The sequence below is a fragment of the Pan paniscus genome, chromosome 1, assembly GCF_029289425.2.
Source record: "Pan paniscus chromosome 1, NHGRI_mPanPan1-v2.0_pri, whole genome shotgun sequence".
In the NCBI taxonomy this organism is placed as follows: Eukaryota; Metazoa; Chordata; class Mammalia; order Primates; family Hominidae; genus Pan; species Pan paniscus.
The window spans coordinates 31,887,706-31,913,321 of NC_073249.2; the positions used below are offsets into that span (position 1 = coordinate 31,887,706).

The 25,616-nt window shown below is 35.9% G+C and overlaps 1 protein-coding gene across 3 annotated transcripts in view; it reads left to right on the plus strand.

Moving 5' to 3' along the window:
* GPATCH2 (G-patch domain containing 2) overlaps positions 1-25,616 on the plus strand; it is a 201,900-nt gene that overhangs the window by 124,588 nt on the left and 51,696 nt on the right. For all 3 annotated transcript variants that reach the window (XM_055108058.2, XM_003814138.7, XM_008966771.4), the window contains exons 7-8: positions 6,261-6,300; positions 12,897-12,967. In XM_055108058.2, the coding sequence (XP_054964033.1) occupies positions 6,261-6,300; positions 12,897-12,967 (111 nt within the window). The remainder of the gene's footprint in view (positions 1-6,260; positions 6,301-12,896; positions 12,968-25,616) is intronic.

Here is a 25,616-nt window from a genome sequence, read left to right on the forward strand (position 1 = left end):
GCTTGAATGGTGACAGGACTATTTCATAAAATCGTTGTAAGAATTGAATGAGATAATTCATGTATGGCCATGAGAATGATAACCACCACACAACTAACACTTATAGAGTGGTGATAGTGCTTTTACTGCAACTTTGATTACTACTTCTACCACATTTTCTAGCTGCTACCACTATTTCTGTTAGTGTTATTATCATTATCCTTTTCTCAAGGACCTCTGATTTATTATTAGGATAAAGAATCAACTGCAATATACGAATATAATAGCTTTAGTGGATGTATCGGCAGAGACATTGGGATTGGAAAAGGAAGCATCTAAATCTGCCAGGGTGAGTTCAACAGGCTGCCCAAAGGAGGAGGCCATTCGCCTCCTCTCATTCCTATAAACCCTAGGACACAGAGGCCACCATTTTCCTACAACATCATTGTCCCTTTCAGATTATTCATTTTTTACTCCTGGGTAAAACATTTTTTGTTGTTTGAGGTTCATACTACCATCTACCTTTCCTTATTTGCCCTCATTCATACAGGACTTTGGTGCTTGAATTAGTCTTTCTTTCCTGCATCAACCTCAGCTATCCTAATTGGTGGCAACATGTGTAATGGTTGGAAGGGATGTGGGCTTTGGAATCAGGAGACCTAACTGAATTCCCGCTTTGCTGCTTAGTTATGAAATCTTTGGCAAACCTCTTAATCTCTCTGAGCCTGTTTCTTTATTTGCAGAATGGTAATAATAACTGCCCCTAGAGTAGTTTAAGGATTAAATTGCCTTAGTAAGGGCTCAATGCATGTTGGGTACTCCTTTGACCAACAGTTGGATGGAATAGTACATGCTGGCACTTAGCACACTTTTTTTTTCCTCCTGGAATTCAACGTTCTTCATCTGACTGCTACTTGAGAAACTCCCCTGGCTACTCTTATATATAACCATCACCCAGAATTAATAGAGCTCTGAAATTTTGAATGGTATGATACCATTTTCTTACCACAACCTAATACTCTTTCAGCTTTTTTATCTTATGTTCACTACCTGTGTTCTTTAGGCTCATTAAGACTGCTATTTAAATTTGGATAAACTTATCCAAATATACTTTCACTCCCCTTTTTCTTAGACTTAGAGGAAAAGATCTCTCTTCTCCTGTCCAAGGCTAACTCGTAACACCTATGCTTTTGATTGAAAGGTTTTTTTTCCTTTCCAAAAGTTTCTTTCATCATCCACTACATTTTGTAACCTCCCCTTTAATTTTCTTTAATGTGTTTTCTGTCTCTCATACTTTGAAAGCCAAACTTCTAGAAAGAATATATTACAGTATAGTCCCTTCTGCTCCACCCTACCATGATATTATACTCCTGATTTCTTCCTACGTCACTTTTTAGAAACTTCTCTGGAAAAGTTCACCAGTGGCCCCTCCAGTTGTGTTTTCTCAGTTCCTGTCAGACTTGATTTCTCTATATTTAACACCAGTGACCACTCCCTTCTTAAAACGTTTCTTCATGGCCTCAGTGATACCACTGTCTCTTGGGTTGTTTGCTGCTCTGAACATTTATTTTTATTCTTCCTACCCAAATTCCACTAGAAAGAAGAAAAAAGATATAAACACACAATGACAAAGAAGGAACACTTCAGCAGATTAGAGATTTCAGCCAATTTCTAGAGCTAGAAAGCACTAGGAGATTTGTACCTAAACAGGCAGGTAGAATAAATATAAACTTAAGAGTCTGATGAAATAAATGCTGATTTGTCCCTCACAGGCCCTAGAAAATCTGAAAACTTCTAAATAGGGTGGGGCATGGAACTGAAATAGTATGTCTCAGTCAAGAAAGTAAATCTTTCTTTTCTTCAGAAATTTACTAATATGAGAAAAATAGACAAGATAGTAAACCTGTAAGTTTCCACCATGAGGAGACACTTGTATGATCATCCTGTGGGTAAACTTATTTGTTGAAAAAGCTCTTCTGATCAGTTTTGTAGTGCTTTTTAAATATTGAATAGATAAGTAAAGATCACCAGATATTTGAGGAAAGACTTCAGTATAAAGAGAGGAACAAACAGGAAAAAAGGACCAGCTCATCAAAAGATGCCATAGACAGATAATTTATAAACCAAGTAGAGTAAAATGTTAATAGTAGAATCTAGATAGTGGTATATGGCTATTCATTCTAAGATGCTGTTAACTTTATTGAATATTTGAACATTTTCTTCATACATTTTGAAGAAAAAGTGAAAGGAATGAAAAATAAAATGGGAGATTAAAATGGCGAAAGAAATCAAAAGAGATCTACAAAAATGAAGAGACTTCATGGTTCATAGGTTGGAAGATTCAACATAGTAAGGATGTCAGTTCTTCCCAAATTGATAATTAGGTTTAATGCAATTCTTATCAAAATCCCAGCAAGATTTTTTGTAGATATAGCAAAGATTATTTTAAAATGTATATGGAAAAGCAAAGGAATTTGAATCACAAAAACAATTTTTTAAAAAAGAACAAAGTTGTAGGAATTATCCTACCAGATTTCAGTACTTACTGTATAGCTACAGTATTCAGGACTGTGTGGTATTGGTAGAGGGATAGACACATAAATCAATGTAACAGAATAGAGACCCCCAAAAATAGCTCCCCCCGCACACACACAAGTATAGTCAATGGATTTTTGAGAAACGTGCAAAAGCAGTTCAATGGAGGAAGAATAGTCTTTTCAACAATATTTGAAACTAGTGTTCTGGAAAATTTCCTTTAAAAGAATGAAAAGAAGCTACACACTGAGAGAAGATATTTGCAAACCACATATCTAGTGAAAGACTAGTATCTAGAATATATAAAGACCTTTCAAAATGTAATAGTTATAAAACAGTTAGAAAGCAAAACACTCTAGTTAGAAAATGGACAAAAAACATGAACATCCATTTTACCAAGGAGGATACACAAATAGCAAATAAGCACACAAAAAGATGTTTAGTGTCATTATCTATTAGAGAAATGCAAATTAGGACCACAATGAGATATCACTACATATCTATCAGATTGGCTGAAGTAAAACATAGTGACAGCATCGAATGCCAATGAGGATGTGGAAAAACTGGATTACTCATACATTGCTGATGAGATTATAAAATGGTGTAGCCATTCTGGAAAATGTTGGCAGTTTTATGAAACTAAACATGTAACTACAATACTAACCAGCAATTGCACTCTTGGTCATTGATCCCACCGAAGTAAAAACACTGTTCATAGAAAAACCTCTACACTAAGGTTAACAGCAGCTTTATTCATAATAGCCCAAAATTGGGTATAACTCAGAAGTCTTCCGATAGGTGAATGGTTAAACAAACTATGTTCACCCATGCAATGGAATACTACTCAGAATTAAAAGGAATAAACTATTGATACATGCAACAACTTCGCTGACTTTTCAGAGAATTTTGCTGAGTTTAAAAGCCAATCTAAAAAGGTTACATCCTGTATCATACCATTTGTGTAACATTATTTAAATGACAAAATTATAAAAATAGAGAATGGGTTAGTGGGTTAACAGGGATTAAATATAGGAGATTGAGGGCTGGAGTGAAATGGATATGGCTATAAAAGGACAACATGAAGGATCGTTGTAGTAATAAATTGTTCTGTATCTAGTCTGTATCAGTCTCAGTATCTTAGTTGTGATGTTACACTATAGTTTGCAAAATACTATCATTTTGGGAAATGGGATAAAGGTGCACAGGATCTCTACCAACTGCACGTAAACCTACAATTATCTCAAAATAAATATTTCTTGTAAAGATTGATAAATCACTTAGCAGGCAAACAAAAAGACAAATTTTAGGAGGAAAAAAATAAGAACAACTAACAGATCAGCTCAGAAGATCTGACATTTAATTATTAGGCATTCCAGAGAGAGAAAAAAACAAAAACTAATTTTCTCATACTGGAGGATCCAGATCCCTAGATTGCAAGGTCTCACCCAACACAGTAAATGAAAAATGCTCACTACTAGAGAAATTCAAAACTTCTAACAGCATCCAGAGGGAAAAAATCCAGATCACATTCCAAACAACAAAAATAAGCATTTTCTGTTGGCCTATTGAAAACTTAAGAATATGAAGAAGAAAACAAACAAGCGGGAAAAAATCAACTCAAACAATACACTTCTCAACCATTCTCACTATTTGAGTGAGTTCTTCAGCAAAAGGTGGAAATGAACTGAGAAGCTGTGGGATACAGGAAACAAGAGGTGCAGCAAAGGAGAGAAATGATGTGAACACCCAGTGAGAGCCAAGGAAGTTCCAGGACAGATCTAGAGAACAACAGCTGTGAGACCAAGTAGACAGAGGGCTTTGGGAGGAGATCACTGGAGGCTGAAGAGGAGGGAGGAGTAAGGGATGGGCATATTTTCAGATATTTTTTAATATTTGAAAACTAACAGTGATAAGAATAAGAATGTAATAAAGACAGGCTGGCAGGTACTTACAAAAATTAAGAAGGCTGGCAGGTACATAGAAAAAATAGCAAAAACAAGACAAATATCAACTTTAGGAGAAACAAAAAGAAAAGCTTAGTAGCAGAAAGTATTCATGTAGTCATAATAATGTCTGTATTTACAATTGATTAATAAAAAAGTTGCTATAATTGGAAATAGAGGGTTGGGAGTTAAAAAAGAGCTAAGTCTGACAATAGAAAGTCAGTACTTCACATCTAAAATCAATGAATCACAAGCTATTGGTATAACCATATTCTTTAGAAATATAGCATTAAACACAAAATGAAAAGACTAAAAGAGTTGACAGTGGTGTCTCTCAACAGAGCTTAGGAGTCAGGATAGATGGAACAAGAAATTGCTGTTTTTAATCCTTTTAGTTTTTTTCTTTTAAACTGTGTGAATGCGTTTAAGAAAAATGTTTGTCTTTAAATAAAATAAAAAAAAAGGCACAATCCAAAACAGAGGGGAAATATCTTAGTCAAGCTGTCAGAGGAACTACAATGAAAGATTAATTAATTTGGTAATTAATCCAGGTGTTATTTACTAATACCAATAAATGTACATTCCCCCATCACTGGTGGAATTTGACCTGCCTAGGAGCATCACTATCACTATCTATGAGCTTGAGAAATTCTATATTAAGGCCTAAACAAGGCCTATTAATGCAGAGGCTGTTTGTTCCTGGTTTTAATACCACAGAGGCTAGAGAATGCAAAGAAGTCTTAGAGCGTCCCAGGAGATGTAAACCCTTTCTAGCCCCTTGCCCTTCTGCAGCGTGGTGTGGTGAAAACACACCTTATGCAAGTAAGCTAACATTTTGAGCCCTCATTTCTGTATTTGGAACATGAGCCTAACCTTGTAAGGATTTTATGAAGATGGGAAATAAAACATGTCACGTGCTTAGTACATAGAGGTACTTGGTATTATGGTTGTTGAAATCATAAATCGCATTAATAGTAATGTTAGTATCATTCCCTGTGATCGTGGGCCTTTAGTGGTTGATTTGCCATAATACCTCTCTCAATTTCCTAGTCCTTGATGTTTACAGTTAGTTTTTTTATGCAGAGTAATGCCAGAGGACTGGGCGCATAGCTAATGCTAACAACTCCCGTGGAAAAGGTATTGCCAGATACATCAGTATTAAGAGTCCCAGGGGCAGCTGAAGCAAAATGGGCTGGGCTAGGCTATGTGAGAAGGCAAGGCTTTGATGATGCAGTGACTTCTATATTTTTAATGTTGTTGAACTTAATTCTCAGCCAGAATCTAGGTTGTTATAACTGTGGAGGGAATAGGTCGAAGGTACCTCAGCTGATGCTGCAGAATTCATATCAAGGGCTTTGTGTATTGCTCCTGGGGGCATAGCTGGATAATGTAATATTGTTGTATTTTTAACCTTTTTTTTATAACTCCAACAATCAAAGGGTCATAATGTGTTGTAATGATGCTATAATTAAGTTGTGGTAAATGATAGCATTTGTAGATTTTATAACCAGAATTGATTCATAAAATGAATACAGTCCCAGCAGTTTATGTTAACATAATTAAATGGAAATGTAATTCTAACTCAGCTTGCTTATTAAATTGAAAATTACCAGGTTATGAGCACTTTTACAGTTCTGTCAAAATTGGTCTAAGTCTAGAATTACATGAAATATCCATTAAAATAAAGCATATTTAAGGCTGTGTTGCTGGTGACAAATTTCTTAAAGCACATTCGGCTCGATCATGTGAGAGCATGTACTTTTAGTTAGGTTCCCTCTAACTGCCTTTTTCTTTCCTCTGCAGCCATTGGTTTAGCCCTGGGGCTAGGACAGAGCATGACCAGGTAAGGACCATTGTAATCCAAAAGGAAGTTACTCAGCCTCTTTCAAGTATTTAACTGTCTCCCTTCAAGAGAGTAGATCAGCTTTATGAGAAAAAATACAAATCCCCGCTCATTTCAAAAGATGTTAATTATGTCAACGATTAATACACTGACCAAATAAATGCATGATCCTTAATCAGCATGAGAGTTTTCTTTCCTTTACTGCCACTGTCTTCAGTCAAACTTGTGACCTCCATGGAAAGACTCTGAAACTCACTCATTTGTAGGACCTCACTATTGATCTTTATTTTTCACAAAGTTAAGGTATCAAAACAGTACATGTGCTTAAAAATTAATTTGTATTAAATCTAAGTTCAGCCAGGAAGAGAATATTTGTATCTGAAGTTTAGAAGGTAGGAAGAGTTTCTTATACTTTTACATTATATTTCTAGATGAATTTTTTTAAATTTCTTACTGGTATACATGGCAGCACAATGATTAGTTGACTCAGTGAGAAGTTGACATTCATTACAGTTATTTATACATATAAAATCAGCAGTTACCCCTTGATTATATTAGTTCTTTCTCGGAAGCATACTTAAACTTGTGATGTTTTAAAGCATATACATTTTAGAGTGTGCATCCTTGCAAAGTTTTTATCTTTTATTGTGAATGATAAAAGTTATTTTTAAAATAAAGGGGAGTGGTCAACCTCAAATCTTCAGGAATCATTTCTTCTGAGGGGTAGGCAGAGACTTAGGTAGTAAAGAGGACTTTGTGCTTTAATGGTAATTGGTAACATTATAATGTTTGATTTCTTGGGCTGAGCAGCAGGTTCACAGCTGTTGCATATACCAGAGTTCCTTTTACTAATAAAAGGAAGGTGCTACGCACTTCATTTTGAACCCTTCTTTATTTTTAACACACATAAGCTTAATAGAAATACCTTCCATTTTCATGATTTTGTAACTTGCTTTTTTCCATGAGAGTGAGTTACCTTTTTAAAGATACTTCTCACATTAATAATGGACTATGTGCCACCATTTCTATGAATTCAGAATTAACTAAGCTAAGCTACATCTATGATGTGTTCCTCTTATTATTTACAATACAAAAATTAGACTTTCTGCTTTCCTAAATGGTTCTTATCCCTCTATGTACAATGCTTACAATAATATTCTGCTTTTAGTATTAAGTTGCATCAGGATATATTTTATCTGAAAATACAATTTTATAAAGTTCATTTTCTACCCTTTAGAACTTGAGAAGTACTAAAGCAATGTTATAAATCTAGGTTTTAGACTATGGTATACCTGGTTGCTTCCAGCCAAGCTTTATTCTGAAATTAAAAATTACCTTTAATAGCTAATACCTTATAGGGAAGAAATTGACCAATTTTTTTTATCTTTTTAAATCTTTTTGACCAATTTTTGAATCAGCTTTTACTTAAACTTTGATGTGCCATTTCAGATCTGTACCCTTACTAGGTAGATTATTAATTAATAAATCCAGTTAATTCTTGTTACATATGGTAGCTATGTTCTATGTAGTCAACTCAAACACTGAATCAATGAATACTGAACCATTGCTTGTAGGGGAAATACAGGGTTAGGTTTCTTTGAGCCCCAGGTCTCATCTTCATCAACTGATCAATACATAACCTTGTTTTGTGTGTGTTTCTGTTTAAAGACACCTTATTTAATGTCTGTTGTTGATTCATTAACATCGAACTCAGGGCCAACAGCATTATAACTCATGCCTGAATAAAGCCTATCTAAAGCACATATTTTCTCTTTAAGACCCATCACTGTCTTCTTGCAGTTAGGAACACTAGACAGCACTTTAGCACTATGCTTAGGGCCATTTTAAATAGCGAAGTCACCAACAGAAGCACAATTATGCAAAACAAACAAACAAACAAAAATCCCAAAAAACTCATAGCATTAAACAGACTGCAAGAAATACACTTGTTTATACTATGAGAGCTTGAAACAAGGCCGTGTCACCTGGCTGGAGCTCAGCTGGAAACGTGTTAGAGGCTACTCAGATTTTTACCACTCTGGCTACACATGTCTGCAAATGACTGCAAAAGCAGGGGAAGTATTGGTTTTTGTGTTACAAATAAATATTAGCAAGTAGGTATATGGAATCTGAATAATGACAATGAATTGTACATGTATGTATATGTACAATACATTCTACTTACATAAGGGATAATAATTTCTTAGTTCAACTCAGACCTAACTGTATAGCAGACTAAACTGTTGTCTAAAGTCAGGTGCAAGTGGTGAAATGCAAGACCATGAAGTATAAAATCTTTTAGTTTATTGTTGAAGGAATGACTAATTAGCATGCATGATTACCTTATGTTTTTCTCATACCAACTTAACACAAAGAAACAATAATATTAACCCTACTTTTAAAATCCCATCTCTCACTCCTTTCTCCATCTTAATGATTCTTCTTTCTTGCTATTCTTCAGTGCTAAGTCCCATTTCAATTTACTATACATAGTGATCGTGCCTTTACTATACATTTGTTAAATAACTTACTCACCAGCCACTATCTATTGAGGACTCTCTATTTTTATTAGAAGAGATATTTGTAAAAAACAACATAGTTTTTCCCCTGAGGTGGTTATAGTCTGGAGCAGGTAAGCAGTAATTATACTATGTTGGTAAATGTTTCAGAAAACCATAGAGAAGGCACTATGAAGGCCACGAAAGAGAAATGTGAAAGTTAGTTCAGGGGTGGAAGGAAAGAGGGAGAGGCAACCATAGGAAGCATCATTTTTTGTTTTGTCTTCTTTAATTCTGAAGCTTTTCTTCCTTGAGACATTTTGACTGAGTTTACAAGAAGTATCTTAGTGAGTCAGATCATAGTTTAGTTTTTACTTAGTTCCCCTTTTAATTTTGAGGACACTGTTGAGTGTGAAAAGACTTGAAATTATTTTGCAGACATTTGAGGAATTACCTGAACAGTGGCTGCCAATAGAAGCACTCCTGAGCTTGAGTGCCTTATGTATAATCAGGTAGTAAAGAGAGGATTGGTGGGGAATGAGAATTCTGCTCTTTGCCTTTCCTCTTGGGATGTGAGACTTTTAATAATCTTGAAAAATGTCATGAATAGCCACAGAAACTCTTAGTTCCTTTTCTTTAAATGTAAAAACCATTATCCACAAGGTATACTTTTCTTCCTGGTTTAATTCAGCAGTTTTTCCAATTGTACCTAGGTTTTTTACTTACAGATTTTAATGTAATTCTTATATGAGTTATTTTTTAATATACATCTGCAGGTCACTAATAAGGGGATTGTATCTTCGTTTGGCCTAAGTCCAGCAATCTGAAAGTTGGAAGGTAAGAAGCACTTCGCACCATATTCAGAAGTTCTGTTTTTGATCAGAGTTGACATTATTGAGTCAGAATCCAGAAAGCAACCTCACTTGTGACACTGATAGGAGTCCAAGGGAACAGAAAAAAAAAAAAATGTATCAAGAAGAAGAATGAAAAAATTTTCAAAGTCTTTTGAGCTGCTCTTGCTTATTAGAGCAGGGATCAAGGATTCTTGTTTGTTTTGAATTCATAATCTGACTTTTTAAAAAAATATGTTGGGAGTCTTCTTTTTTTTTTGAGACAGAGTCTCGCTTTTTCACCCAGGCTGGAGTGTAGTGGCGCAATCTCGGTTCACTGCAACCTCCGTCTCCCAAGTTCAAACGATTCTCATGCCTCAGCCTCCCTGAGTAGCTGGGATTAATTACAGGCGCCTGCCACCATGCCCGGCTAATTTTTCTATTTTTAGTAGAGACAAGGTTTCGCTATGTTGGCCAGGCTGGTTTCGAACTCCCGACTTCAGGTGATCCTCCCGCCATGGCCTCCCAAAGTGCTGGGATTACAGGCGTGAGCCACTGCACCTGGCCAGGAGCCTTCTAAATGCAAATATATGTTGTTCAAGTAACACCTTAGATTAATTTTTTCATCTTTGCCCCATAAAAGATCTAAGCTCACATATTAACTTGTGATTCATGACCCAGAGATCTCTGTAGTTTTATCTGAGCTTCCTTTTAAAGTTGCAGTGGTATCCCCAGATGTATAACTGTATTGATAAGGTGAGATAAGTTTGTGATGGGTTTTATACATATAGATGCATTGCATTAAGTAATGCCATTGTTTGACTTGTTTTTATGTACAAAGCCCATCAAAACTATAAATTTGAGGAAGAAAACACATTATAATATAAATCTAATAAAAGGAGCTATAACATCAACGTTCAGAGAGGGTGCTATCTCATTTAAATTCATCCAGATTGGTGGCCTCTCTGAGAACTATCGAAACCTAGTAGATACAACCTAATGTTTATTTTGGTCCTTATAATTGCATTTTTCAAAACTAAACTATAAATTTTTTATTTTTTTTTCCATAACATTGTGTTTGGGATTTTGAGTTCTTTGTTTGAACTGTTGTAACACAAGCCTCAGGAATAGTGTTCAAGTATCTGTCTTTTATCTTAGAATTAGAAAACATAATTAACTATTAACTATTATTATTAATTTAAGGTAGAGGTAGAGATTTCATCATCTTACTTCTAGCTATCTGTGTCACAAATGTTGGTTTGTATATATATTTTTTAAAAGGCACTAGACTTAGAAATGCCAAAGTAATTAATTTTCTTTATTTTCAGAAACAATTTAGTGTTCATGGTACGAAGTGTTTCTAAATTGAAACACTTTCAGATTAATGGATTTAAGATAACTGGTTGCTCTTTTCTATAAGTAGTAATAATGAGATATGGCTTCAGCTACATATCAGATACCAGATCTCACTTCCTGTTCCTTTATTTCATTCATTCATTCATTCAGCAAATATTTGCTGAGCACTAAAATGCTCCAGACACAGTGTATGAACCCTGAAGGTGTAGGCAAATTGCATAACCCAAGCAAAGGGCCAGAGATGAGCAACAGCATGGTACATACCCCAAACTAAGAACTTCAGTATGGCTAGGATATATAATTTAGAAGAAAGAAGGTTAGGTTGGGGTAGGAGGAAGCATAATAAATTATGAATTTAGAGATGTAATCAAATTATGAAGGGTCATGAAAGCCTTGTACAAGATTTTGAGTTTGATCTCCACAGAGTCATATAATTAGATTAATTTTAGAAAGCTCATAGTGTCTGCAGTGTGGAGAGTAGATTAGAAGGAAGCAGGCCTGGAAGCAGGGAGATCATTTGGGAGACTTTTCCAGGACAGAGAAAATGGTGGTCTAAACTGGGATGGTTGCAAGGGGGATGAAAAGAAGTAGATATTTAAGAGAAAATTTAAGAATACTTATTTAGTTCAGATGTTCCTGAAAGAATGAGCCTAACCATATTCTTGATCATCTAATTAAGGTCTATTCCTTCTCAAGGACAGCTAAGTAAACTAATAATTGATTCTAAGTGATGTAATTGAACAGTTCAAAGCAGTTATTCGTCATTAGAAATTATTGATACTGGTCAGATAATACCTACCGAGAGCCAGTCCCATTAATTATCATCATAATTATAATCATAGCATTTAAGCCATATTATTTCTCAGCATTTCCTATGTTCCAGTTTTATAGCGCTAAATATTTTAAATGGTTTATATTACTTAATACTCACAGTAGCTTTACAGGTAGATATTATTGTTATTTCCATTTTACAGGTGGAGACCAAGGCTTAGAGAAGTTAAGTACTTTGCCTAAAGTTACACAGGTTGTAAATGGTAAAGCTATTATTGGAACCTAGTGACTTTTTAGTTACTGGCCCAGCTGGGATTAGAACCCAGCTCTATCCTGTATTATTACTTACAAGACTTTTATTTTTGTTGGGGTTAATTGCTAATATTCTGTACAACTTCGTTTTAGCCCAGTCTTGCATATAATCATATTTTCTGCATAAATAAGATAAGCTAGAGTTTGAGTGAGCACATAGTGAAGAATATTGACTATTTGTTTTTTTCTTTCCAATTAGTTAGGGTAAAGCAAGTGTAAAGGGAAGTGGATGGTAAGGCATTTTGAGGAGGCAATCAAATATGTTTTTTCTAATTATATATTTCCAAGCCAATAATTTCTTTGAAGAAGAATGTTTTAAGTGTGTTTCTTTACCATGTTAGGCCAGTAGGTACAGAGAAAATAATATTAGCTCTTTATGTCAGCATAGGTAACAAAGCCTTAAAAAATTCACAGCTGAATGCAACAGTGAAGGCCATTGACAAGAGAGGTTGCATTACTTCAACCAGGGCTACTGCAGTGAACCAGAAAAAGAACTGAGTTCTACGCTTCCATCTCCAGGCTACATCTTAACTGACTAAGAGGGCAGTTTAGCTGTCCAGGAAGAACTCGATTGCTAACTCTCACTGATAATTTTGCAACAGTGACAATAAAGAATGAATTTTAAAAAGAAAAACTTGTCTCCCTGAACTATTGAACTCCAGAAAAAGTAGTACTTACAGTCTTTGCTTTAAGAGAAACCAGTTAAAAAAAAAAAAAGCCATGCAAATAAATGAGTAGTGTCCCTTTGAATGAGAATATTTTCCTACTTGCAAAATAATATAATGAAAATATTTCTGTTTCTATGACTTTGTCTTAACACTTTGTGTAGCATCAGCTTCTGAGAGATAATCGAGCTGAAAGAGGACACAAGAAAAATTGTTCTGTGAAAACAGCCAGCAGGTAAGCAATTCAAAATCGCTTTTTATTCATTCATTTTCTTTTTTTCTATGCCTATCAGAATGTAATGAATTGTTGTTAGGTTGCCTTTGGTTCTAAAAAGTCAGCTTAAAATATTTTATGTATTGTTTATTGGACTCTATTTTAGGATTACGAGCAATGAATAAAAAGATATTTTATTTACATTTTTTAAACTTGTAAAAAGTAATTAATTTTTAAAATAAAATATTTATCTCCCTTATTGAATTTTAGATCGGCATTTACACTAATAATTCATTTTTAATCTAAAAAATTGGCTTAATCTCTTTCCCTAAACTTAAGTGGCATTTAGACCTTATGAGAGAGAAATATGTGTATTCTAATAACATATAAATGAGTAAAGACTGGGAAGAAAGTGGTCTCTTTTAAAGAGTGCTTTTACAATCTTGTTCATTTTTTCCAATGTTAGTTTTTTCCATAATACAAGGAATTTCCCCCAGTTTGTTTTTTAGACAATATATTTTCAAATTGTGCAAATGGTGTTTCTGAAGACTTAATTTTTGTTTAGATGAAAATGGCTACCCTTCTTGTCAGAATGTTGATTAGAAAAACTGCCCTGATATTTACATTTATTTTATTCTTAAGAATAGGCAACTGACCTCAGCAGCCACCATTGCATCCCATGGCTTCCCAGTGCTAGTGTGCTATCCACTGACTTTAACATTCCCAAGTAACCAAAATACAGCTTCAAAGTGCCATGTCATGCAGACTAATGCCAACTGAGATCCCACTGGGTATCTGCAGAAGCAAATGCAAATCCTACCCAGCATACCTAATGTAGACAATCAAAAATCACCAAACATAAAATGAGATAATTCACCATCAGTGATAGTCAACATAAATGACTAAGAGATTTTCTCCTAAGATTGCCAGATCCTAAAATTGTAAGATATAGATTATAAAATAACTATGGATGAGATATTTATAGAAATAAAATGAACAAGCAACAAATCACTATAAAAATGAATCAAGAAGTGAAAAATGTATATAATTTTTAGAAATGAGAAATGTGATTGTTCAAGAGATAATTAGTGAAATGAAAGATACATCTGAAGAATGAGCCAGAATATAGTATAAAAATTCAAGGAGATGGAAAACTGAAGGAGTACTTAAGAGACATAGAAGATCTGTAATACAGTCAATCATAGTCCTTGATGAAAAGAATAGAATAGCTGAAAAAAACATGAAATTTGATGAGATGGTCGCTAAGAATTCCCAAACCTGGTAAAAGTTATAAATCCATAGATACAGATACAAAAAGCACAGTGAATAACATGCACGATAAATAAAACGAAATCCACACCTAATAATATACCATAGTAGACCAAAAGCAAAGACAAATGTTAAAAGAATCAAGAGAAAAGGCAAATTATCTACAAAGGAATGACAATGATATATCAGATTTCTCAGTAGCATCGGTAAGGCCAGAAGACAGTGCAATCATCCTCATTGTGCTGCATGAAAATAAATTGTCAACCTAGAACTATGTACCTGGAAACCCATCTTTCATGTACAAAGATGAAGTAAAATAACTTAAAGATTTTCAAAAACGAGGAATATTTACAGACCTTTGCGAAGAAGTTTTAAAGGGTGTATTTCATAAAAGTCCCAAGGAAGTTCTGAGATGCAAGAATGAATAACGAGCCAATATACTGATTAAAATGTTTATATAAATAATCATTGCTTCTATAAAGTGATAATTGTAATAATGTAATTTGTAGGACTTAAAAAAAATTTTTTTTTAAATTTGAGACGGAGTTTCTCAATTTTTTTTTATTTGAGACGGAGTTTCTCTCTTGTTGCCCAGGCTGGAGTGCAATGGTGCGATCTCCACTCACTGCAACCTCCGCCTCTCAGGTTCAAGCAATTCTCCTGCCCCAGCCTCCCAAGTAGCTGGGATTACAGGCATGTGCCGCCACACCCGGCTAATTTTGTATTTGTAGTAGAGACGGGGTTTCACTATGTTGGCCAGGCTGGTCTCAAACTCCTGACCTCAGGTGATCTGCTTGCCTTGGCCTCCCAAAGTGCTGGGATTACAGGCATGAGCCACTGTGCCCCGACAATTTGTAAGACTTAAAGGCAATCTAAAACAATGGACAAAACAAACAAACAAAAAAGAAAGTAAATAATAGAAAATAAAATAATGGACAGCAATAGCATGTTAAGTTTGCAGGGTTGGTGATTATAGTTAAAGTCCAATGTAAGGTCCTTGAATTGTTTAAGATGTCTACTTCATTAGTCAGTTAAGCATTTGATACTTGATAAGACTACATTAAGTATTCATTGGTAAAATATCTAAATAACTACTAAGTCAATAGAAAGAGAGTATATAATTGCCAAACCAGTGGAAGGGGGAAATGTAATTAAAATATTGCCCCCCTCAAATAATCCATTTTTTAAAAAGTGAGGGGCATGGTGGCTCACACATATAGTTAATTCCAGCACTTTGGAAGGCTGAAACAGGAGGATTGCTTGAGGCCAGGAGCTCAAGACCAGCCTGGGCAAAATAGTGAGACCCTCCATCTCTACCAAAAAAAAAAAAAAGTGAAGAGAAAAGAAAAAGCATTGAGAAAATAAGATACATAGAAAGCATAAAATTAGACAATTGAATCATACACAGAAACACACACACACAGATCAGTAATCACAGGAAATATTTATGGTTGGCTGCTTGAAGAGGCCCACACCTGTTAAGCCACAGCACTTTGAGATTACTTGAGACAAGGAGTTTGAGACCACCATGGGCAACATGCAAGACTCTGTCTCTACAAAAAAAAAAAAAATTTTTAAATAGTCTATGGCGGTGCATGTCTGTAGTCCCAGCTACACAGCAAGCTGAGGCAGGAGGACTACTTGAGCCCAGGAGTTGGACCTTACAGTGAGCCATGATCATGCCACTGCACTTCAGCCTGGGCAACACAGTAAGACCCTGTCTCAAAAAAAAATAGTTTTTACAAAATTAAAATAAAATAAAATAATTTATGATTAAACATGTCAGTTAAAAGCAGAACTAACTAGGTTGGACTTACTGGAAATATCCAGTATATGTTCTTTATAAAAGACACACCTGAAATAATGACAGGGAAAGGTGGAAAACTAAAGAAGGAACAGGATATATGCTAGATGCATTATAAAGAAAGCTCTCATACCAAAGTGATTTAGGAAAAAAAACTTTACCAAGTTTTAAAAAGTCATTATTTTAGGATAAAAGATTCAGTGTATAGGCACTCAAATAACCTCAAAATGTATAAAGCAAAGAGCAATAGGAGAACATGGAGAAACTTACTAACCCACTGTCATAACACTGCTATTATTGATAGCTTAAGCCACCCAGAAAATTTATAAATGGAAAATTTCTGTAACACAAAATTAGCAAGCTGAAATTAGTAATATTATATAAAACCTTGCATCCAAACTGGTAGAAAAAACACATTCTTCTCAAAGACACACACAACACTTACAAAATTAATCACTTACCAGGCCATAAAGCTAGTATCAACAAATTTCAGTGAATATGGATCATAAAAAATATATTCCTTTACTGGAATGTGATTCAGTTAGAAATCAGTACCAAATTTTTTTTTTTTTTAAAGGTTACAGTTAAAGGCTGGGTGCGGTGGCTCACGCCTGTAATCCCAACACTTTGGGAAGCCAAGGTGGGTGGATCACGAGGTCAGGAGTTCGATACCAGCCTGACCAACATGGTGAAACCGCGTCTCTACTAAAAATACAAAATTAGCTAGGCGTGGTGGTGTGCTCCTGTAACCCCAGCTACTCAGGAGGCTGAGGCAGGAGAATCACTTGAACCCAGGAGTCGGAGGTTGCAGTGAGCCTAGATCACGCCACTGCACTACAGCCTGGGCGACAGAGTGAGAATCAGTCTCCAAAAAACATAGGTTACAGTGAAAAAGTGCACTTCTGGCCAGGTGCAGTGGCTCATGCCTGTAATCCCAGCACTTTGAGAGGCCGAGGAGGGCGGACACCTGAGGTCAGGAGTTGGAGATCAGCCTGGCCAAAATGGTGAAACCCTGTTTCTACCAAAAATACAAAAATTAGCCGGGCTTGGTGGCCCCTGCCTGTAGTCCCAGCTACTTGGGAAGCTGAGCCAGGAGAATCGCCTGAACCCGGAAGGCGGAGGTTGCAGTGAGCCAAGATTGGGCCATTGCACTCCAGCCTGGGCAACAAGAGTGAAACTCCGACTCAAAAAAAAAAAAAGAAGTACTCTTCCAAGCAACTCATGTGTCAGAAGCAACTATATTAATATCAAGACGTGGATTGCAATTAGATGGTAATTGGAGGAAATTCTACTGCCTTAAATGTTTATTTATACTAGAAATTCGGTCCCAGCTCCTGTTACAATCAAGTTTCTGAACTACAGGATTGCTGCCACCTCCCTGAAGATCAACCCAGCAGAAATTTAGAAATAGAAAATACATAGGAAACTTCAAGAAGCCCTTGGTATTATAGGTTCTATCTTAAACTTGTGTATGTAAAGCAGGGTGGCTTTGACTTGAGACAGGAGGCAATCCAGCCTGGCTGAGGGAAAATAAAATATGAAATACGGGGAGAATAAAATATGAAATACAGTTCTGTACTGTTTTATCATTGGCCATTGCCTTGGGAGAACTGCTGCCTGCCCCACACAAAGACTCAGACCTCTCGTCTAAGTGTCTTCTGAAATAAACTCAGTAGTTCACAGTGCTGTTTTTGAGGAGCTTGATGGAACTAGGTGAAAGATTATCATGTCCTTGCTGCAGCCCCTCTAAAACCCAGTGCTGAAGAATTACTTCTGCTCCTCTCTGGGAGTGAGAAGAGGGAAAAGGTATTCTCTTAACCAAAGGGGTTATTTCATGGGGTGGGGTGTGATGACTGTGGTTTTCTGGTGCCAGGGCCTCTCTACTCTAAGGCTCACAACCCCAGTTGCTTTCCGCATGCCATTGCCTGACAGACTAGCCAATATTCTCAGAGGAAGATGAACTCATAGTCTAAGATAAGACGTTTGAAGAGGCCAGGCAGAGTAGCTCACACCTGTAATCCCAGCATTTTGGAAGGCCAAGGTGGGAGGATCACTTGAGCCCAGGAGTTCAAGACCAGCCAGTGCAACATAGTGAGACCCTGTCTCTATAAAACATTTAAAAACTAACTGGGCAGTCGAGGCTGCAGTGAGCCATGATCATGCTAGTGCACTCCAGTGTGGGCAACAGAATAAGACCCTGTCTCAAAAAACAAAACAAAAAGAAAAAAGACATTTGACAAGAACAGCCTTTTCAAAAGAAAAACAATCGATTGGATTACAGATTCCAATAGAAGCAGAAATGTTAGCACAAGAGAGTCAACAAAATTCTAATTAGCATGATACATATTAATCAAAATAGATATAGGAAGATATTAACAATGTGAAGCAAGAAAAAGAACACATAATTAAGAACCACATATTTATTTAGGTCTTAAGATCTGCGTAACTGGAGAGATACACCTTATTCATGGGTCAGAAGACTCAATATCTTAAGATCGGTTTTCTTCAAATTGTCTATGGATTAAATACTACCTAAATCAAAATCCCAGCAGGCAATTTTATATAAATGGATAAGCTAATTCTAAATTTCATATGGAAATGCAAAGGACTTAGCCCAAACAACTTTCAACAAGAAAAATAAAGTTGAAATGCTAACACTATGTTATTTGAAGACTTTATTATAAAGCTATGTTAATTAAGACAGTCTGGTACAGTCATGCACCACATAAGGACATTTCAGTCAGTGATGGATCACAAGTATGACAGTGGTCCCAGAAGATTACAATACCATATTTTTGCTGTATCTTTCCCATGTTTAGTTATGTTTAGATACACAAATACTTACCACCGTATTACAGTTGCCTACAGGATTCAGTACAGGTTTGTACCCTAGAAACAATAGGCTATACCATAGAGCCTAGGTGTGTAGTAGGCTACACCTCAGGTTTGTATCCTTGTCATTAATTGATGCCTGACTACATTTATATGAAGATAGAAAAACAGATCATTAGAGAGAAATAGAGGTCAAGAAATACAGCCACATGTACACAGACAACTAACTGATTTTCACCAATGTACAAAGTCAGTGGAGAAAGTTTGACAGTTTTTCAACAAATAGTACTGGATCAAGTATATTGTCATTTGCAAAAAAAAAAAAAAAAAAAAAAGATATTCAACCCACACCTAACACCGTACACCATGTAATGGTTAATTTTATGTGTCAATTTGACTGGGCTAAGAGATGCCCAGATAGCTGCTCAATGAATATTTCTGGGTTTTTCTGTAAGGGTGTTTCTGGAAGAGACTAGCATTTGAATCAGTAGACTGAGTAAAGATCTCTCTTATGCAGATAGGCATCATCCAATCTATTAAGGACCTGAATAAAACATAAAGGCAGAGGAATGGCAAATTTATTTTCTCTTCTTGAACTGGGAGATCCATATTCTCTTGCCCTCAGACATCAGCACTCCTGGTTCTTGGGCCCACAAACTCAGATGAAGTCTTACCCCATTACTCCCTAGCTCTCAGCTGAATTACTCCACCAACTTTCCTACTTCTCCGTTTTGCAGACCACAGATTGTGGGACTTCTCAGCCTCCATAATCACATCAGCCAATTTCTACACATGTATATAGATATATATCCATCCTATATATACCTATACCTCCTATGTATTTATATACATATGTACATATATCACCTCTATGCACACATATATACACATATGTTCATATGTGTATACATGTGTATATAAGTATATGTGTGTATATATGTATACACATGTGTGCATATGCATGTGTATGTGTATACATATATATGCACACATGTGTATATGTGCATCCTATACATATATATATAAATAATTATATATAGAAAGATTTATTTGAAGGAATTGACTCACACAATTATAGAGACTGAGAAGTCCCAAGATCTTCAGCTGACAAGCTGGAGACTCAGGAGAACCAGTGGTGTAGATCTAGTCTGAGTCTGAGGGCCTGAGAACCAGGAAAACCTGTGATGTAACTTCTAGTCTGATAGTCAACAGACTCAAGACCCAAGAAAAGCCAATTTTTGAGTTCCAATCCAAAAGCAGGAAACTGATGTTCAACCTGAGTAGTCAGGTAGGAAGAGGTTCCTCTTGCTCATCCTTTTTGTGTTCTAAAAAACAATTGATTAGAAGAGGCCCACCCACATTTAGGAGATAAATCTGCTCAGTCTACCAATTCAAATGTCAATCTCATCTGGAAACACCCTCACAGACATAGACACAATAATATTTGGCCAAATGTCTGGACACCTCGTGACCCAGTCAAGTTGACTTGGTATGTTGGTTAAAAGTAACCAACATACATTGGCTTCAGCAAAGATTTCTTTGATAAAACTGCAGAACACAATCCAGGAAAGAATAAATTGATAAATTGGAATTTATGAACATTTAAAACTTACGTTCTCCAAACGACACTTCAGAAAATGAAAAGCCACAGACTTGGAAAAAATATTTGCAATCACATGTCTTATAAAACGTTTATATCAAGAATATGTAAAGAACTCTGAAAACTCAATAATAAGAAATCAATCCAATTAAACAATAAGGAAAGTTGGAATAGACACCTCACCAAAGAAGATATGTAAATGGCAAATTGCATATGCAAAGATGTTAAACATCGTTACTCATTAGGAAAATGGAAAGTAAAACCACAATGAGGTATCACTCACAACAATTAGAATAGCTAAAATAACAAAATGAATGTACTGTATTACATTCTGGAAACCAGTTTTGAAGTTTCTTAAAATGTTAAACGTAGACCTACTATGCATTCCACGTGAATACTTAAAAGACTTGTACGTACCACACCACTGCACTCCAGCCTGGGCGATAGAGCAAGACTCTGTCTCCAAAAAAGCAATGGGGGTCTAGGCACAGTGGCTTATACCTGTAATCTCAACAGTTTGGGAGGCCAAGGTGGGAGGGCTGCTTGAGCTCTAAAGCTCAAGGCCATCCTGGGCAACATAGTGAGATGCCATCTCTACAAAAAGTAAAAATATTAGTCAGGCATGGTGGCACATGCCTATAGTCCCATCTACTCAGGAGGCCGAGGTGGGAGGATTGCTTGAGCCTGGGAGGCAGAGGTTGCAGTGAGCCAAGGTTGTACCACTGCACTCTAGCCTGGGCAACAGAGACAGAATGAGACTGTCTCAAACAAACAAACAAAAAAAGATTGGTACACAAATATTTGTAGCATTTTTATTCATAATAGTAAAAGCAAAAAGGAAGCAACCAATATATACTAAAACTTTGACAGAGACAGTATGGATAAACAATGTTGGTATATCCATACAGTGGAAAGCAACTCAGTCACCAATAAAAAGGAATGAAGAATTGATACACATAACACATTTATGTAAAATTCTAGGAAACATAAACTAATACATAGTGAAAGAAAGCAGATCAGTTGTTGCCCAGACATGGGGTGAGGACCAGGGGGATGTGGGAGGAAAGGGCTACAAAGGGGCATGTAGAAACTATTGGGATGATAGATATGTTCATTGTCTTGATTATGGTGATGGTTTCACGTGTGTATGAATGTGTTAAAACTTATCAAATTGTATACTTTAAGTATTTGAAGTTTATGTATGTCAGGCACCAGGATGATAGGGAAACTGTCAAAACTCTTCAAGCTATTTTTTTTAATAAAATCTTTAGTGGCTTTCTCTTTCATTCCAAGTAAAAACTGAAGTATTTTCTTTTTGGCCTACAAGACTATATGTGATGTGACTCACCCCTTGTGGCTTCCTCTCTGACCTCATCTCCTCCCACTTCAACTCTTCAATTCACTGTGAGCTCCAGACACACTGGCCTCTTAGTGGTTCCTCCAGCACACCATCCACACTCACATCTCAGGGCCTTTGCACCTGCTGTTCCCTCTGCCAGAACACTCTGTCTACAAGTACCCATATGGCTTTCTCCTCATTTCCTTCAAGTCTCTGCTCCGTGTAAGGTCCACTGTCCACCAGTACCGTCATACCCTGTCCCCTCTCCCTACTTTATGTGTCTTCCCTATTGTCTCTATTTTTCCTCTTTTTAAGCTTCATGAATACATGGTCTTTGTTTTACTCACTCATGTAGCCCCAATACCAAAAACAGTGCCTGGCACTATTAGGCAATAAATGTTTGTTGCATAAAATATCTGTAGAATAAATTGAAAATGAATTCTAAGGAGTAGAGCACACTGATTAAATGCGTAGGCCCCGGAACTGAAGTGCCTGACTTCTAATTCCAGTTTAATCACTTACTAACTGGGTGATCCTGAGCAAAAACTGACCCTCTCTCTCTCAGTTTACTTATCTATAAAATAGAGAAAATGATAGTACCTACCTCATAGCATTGTTGTAAGGAATAAACAATAATAAATAAGTGGATGTTAGCTGTTAGGATAACTGTATTATTATTGTTTCTATTTTTCCTGTATGTTTCCTAAGCGTTTGGTTTTGTTTGTTTTTTGGGCTTTTTGAGGCAGGGTCTCACTCTCTCTCAGGCTAAAGTGCAGTGGTACAGTCACAGCTCATCATACGTAGTCTCAAACTCCTGGGCACAAGCAATCCTTCTGCCTCAGCCTTCTGATTAGCTGGGACTACAGGCATCCACCACCACGCCTCACTAATTTTTTTATTTTTTATAGAGATGGAGTCTCACTGTGTGCTCAGGCTGGTCTTGAACTCCTGGCCTCAAAGAATCTTCTTACCTCAGCCTCCCAAAGTGCTGGGGTTACAGGCATGAGCCACTGCACCTGGCCTTAGGCACTTGTTAAGTTGAATTTTTCTATCACATTATTTTTGTACATAGTTTAGAATGTTAAATTGTTCTATAAACTTATAACAAAATACAGTGGTCCCCAACCCTATTCTTTACCATTCTCCAATTTCACTCTTGAAAGGAAACTACTCTCAACTGTTTTAGCTGTCTTCTGTTGACCTCTGTATTTCTAGTATTACATATTTATATTGCTATTTCTTGAAGTTTTCAGTTTAATATTGCCTATTGACTTTTTAAAAATTCGTTTTACTTTAATTTTTGTGGGGACATAGTAGGTATGTGTATTTATGGAGTACATGAGATGTTTTGATACAGGCATGCAATGCATAATAATCACATTATGGAAAATGGGGTATCCATCCCCTCAACAATTTGTCCTTTGTATTACCAACAATCCAGTTAGACTTGTTATTTTAAAATGTATACTTAAATTATTATTGACTATAGTCACTTGTTGTCCTATCAAATACTAGGTCTTATTCTTTCTTTCTATTTGTTTTGTACCCATTAATTATCCCCACCTCCCTGCCACCCTCCCACTCCCCTTCCCAGTCTCTGGTAATCATTCTTCTACTCTCTATCTCCATGAGTTCAATTGTTTTGATTTTCAGATCCCACCAATAAGTGAGAACATGATGATATCTCATTGTGGTTTTGATGTTTGTCTTTCTGTGCCTGGCTTATTTCACTTAGCATAATCAACTCCAGTTCCATCCATATTGTTTCAAATGACAGAATACCATTATTTTTAATGGCTGAATACTACTCCATTATGTATATGTACATTTTCTTTATTCATCTGTTGATGGACACTTAGGTTGCCTCCAAATCTTGGCTGTTGTGAACTGTGCTGCAACAAACATGGGAGTGCAGGTATCTCTTTGATACACTGATTTCCATTCTTTTAGGTACATACCCAGCAGTGGGATTGCTGGATCATATGGTAGCTCTATTTTTAGTTTTTTGAGGAACCTCCAAATTGTTCTCCATAGTGGTTGTACTAATTTACTTTCCTGCCAACAACATTAGAGGGTTCCCTTTTCTCCACATCCCTGCCAGAATTTGTTATTACCTCATTTGGATATAAGCCATTTCAACTGGGGTGAGATGATATTTCATTGTGGTTTGATTTGCACTTCTCCGATGATCAGTGATGTTGGGCACCATTTCATATGCCTGTTTGCCATTTGTATGTCTTCTTTTGAGAAATGTCTATTCAAATCTTTTGCCCATTTTGTAATCAGATTATTAGATTTTTTTTTCCTGTAGAGTTGTTTGAGCTCCTTATTTTTCTGATTACTAATCCTTTGTCAGGTGGGTAGTTTGCAAATATTTTCTCCCATTCTGTGAGTTGTCACCTCACTTTGTTGATTGTTCCCTTTGCTGTACAGAAGCTTCTTAATTTGACGTGATCCCATTTGTCCATTTTTGCTTTGGTTGCCTTTGCTCATGGGGTATTACTCAAGAAATTTTTGCCCAGACCAAAGTCTCCAGCTATTATTGTATTGTGGCCTATATCTCTCTTTAGCTTTAATAATATTTGTTTTATATATCTGGGTCCTCCAGTGTTGGTGCATATATATTTAAAATTGTTAAACCCTCTTGCTGAATTGACCCCTTTATCATTACATAATCTTCTTTTTCTCTTCTTACAGTTTTCGTCTTGAAATCTATTTTGTCTCATATAAATATAGCTATTCCTGCTCTTTTTTTGGTTTCCATTGGCATGGAGTATCTTTTTCCATTTCTTTATTTTCATTCAATATGTGTCTTTACAGGTGAAGTGTATTTCTGGTAGGCAACAGATCATTGGCTCTTGAATTTTTATCCATTTAGCCACTCTCTGTCTATTAACTGGAGAGTTTAGTCCATTTACATTCAGTGTTATTATTGATAAGTAAGGACTTCAGCCATTTTTTATTTGTTTTCTGGTTGTTTTGTGGTCTTCTCTTCTTTCTTTCTTTCTTTCTTGTCTTCCTTTTAGTGGGGGTGATTTTCTCTGGTAATATGATTTAGTTTTTTGCTTATTTTTTGTGTTATCTGTTGTAGGCTTTTTGATTAGAGGTTACCACTGAGGCTTGCAAACACTATTTTATGACACATTATTTTAAGATTATAACAACACTGTTTGCATAAAGCAAAAAGAAAACTAATTAAAAACTATGCCTCAACCTCATTCTCCACTTTTTAACTTTCTTTTATTTCTGTTTATATCTTCTTGTACCATGTCTTGAAAATTTGTTGTAGTTATTATTTTTTATTCATTCATCATTTAGTCTTTCTACTTAAGAGTAGTTTAGACATCATAATTACAGTGTTACAATATTCTGTGTTTTTCTGTGTACTTACTATTACCAGTGAATTTTGTACCTTTAGATGATTTCTTATTGCTCATTAATGTCCTTTTCTTTCAGATTGAAAAACTCCCTTAGCATTTCTTGTAGGATGTGTCTGGTGTTGATGAAATCCCTCAGGTTTTGTTTGTCTGAGAAAGCCTTTATTTCTCCTTCATGTTTGAAGGATATTTTGACCAGATAAACTATTCTAGAGTAAAAGTTTTTTTTTCCTTTAGCATTTTAAATATGTCATGTCACTCTCTCCTGGCCTATAAGATTTCCACTGAAAAGTCTGTTGCCACATGTATTGGAGCTCCATTGTATGTTACTTGTTTCTTTTCTCTTGCTGCTTTTAGGGTTCTTTATTTTATTGTTCACCTTTGGGAGTTTGATTATTAAATGCTTTGAGGTAGTTTTCTTTTGGTTAAATCTCTTTAGTGTTCTATAA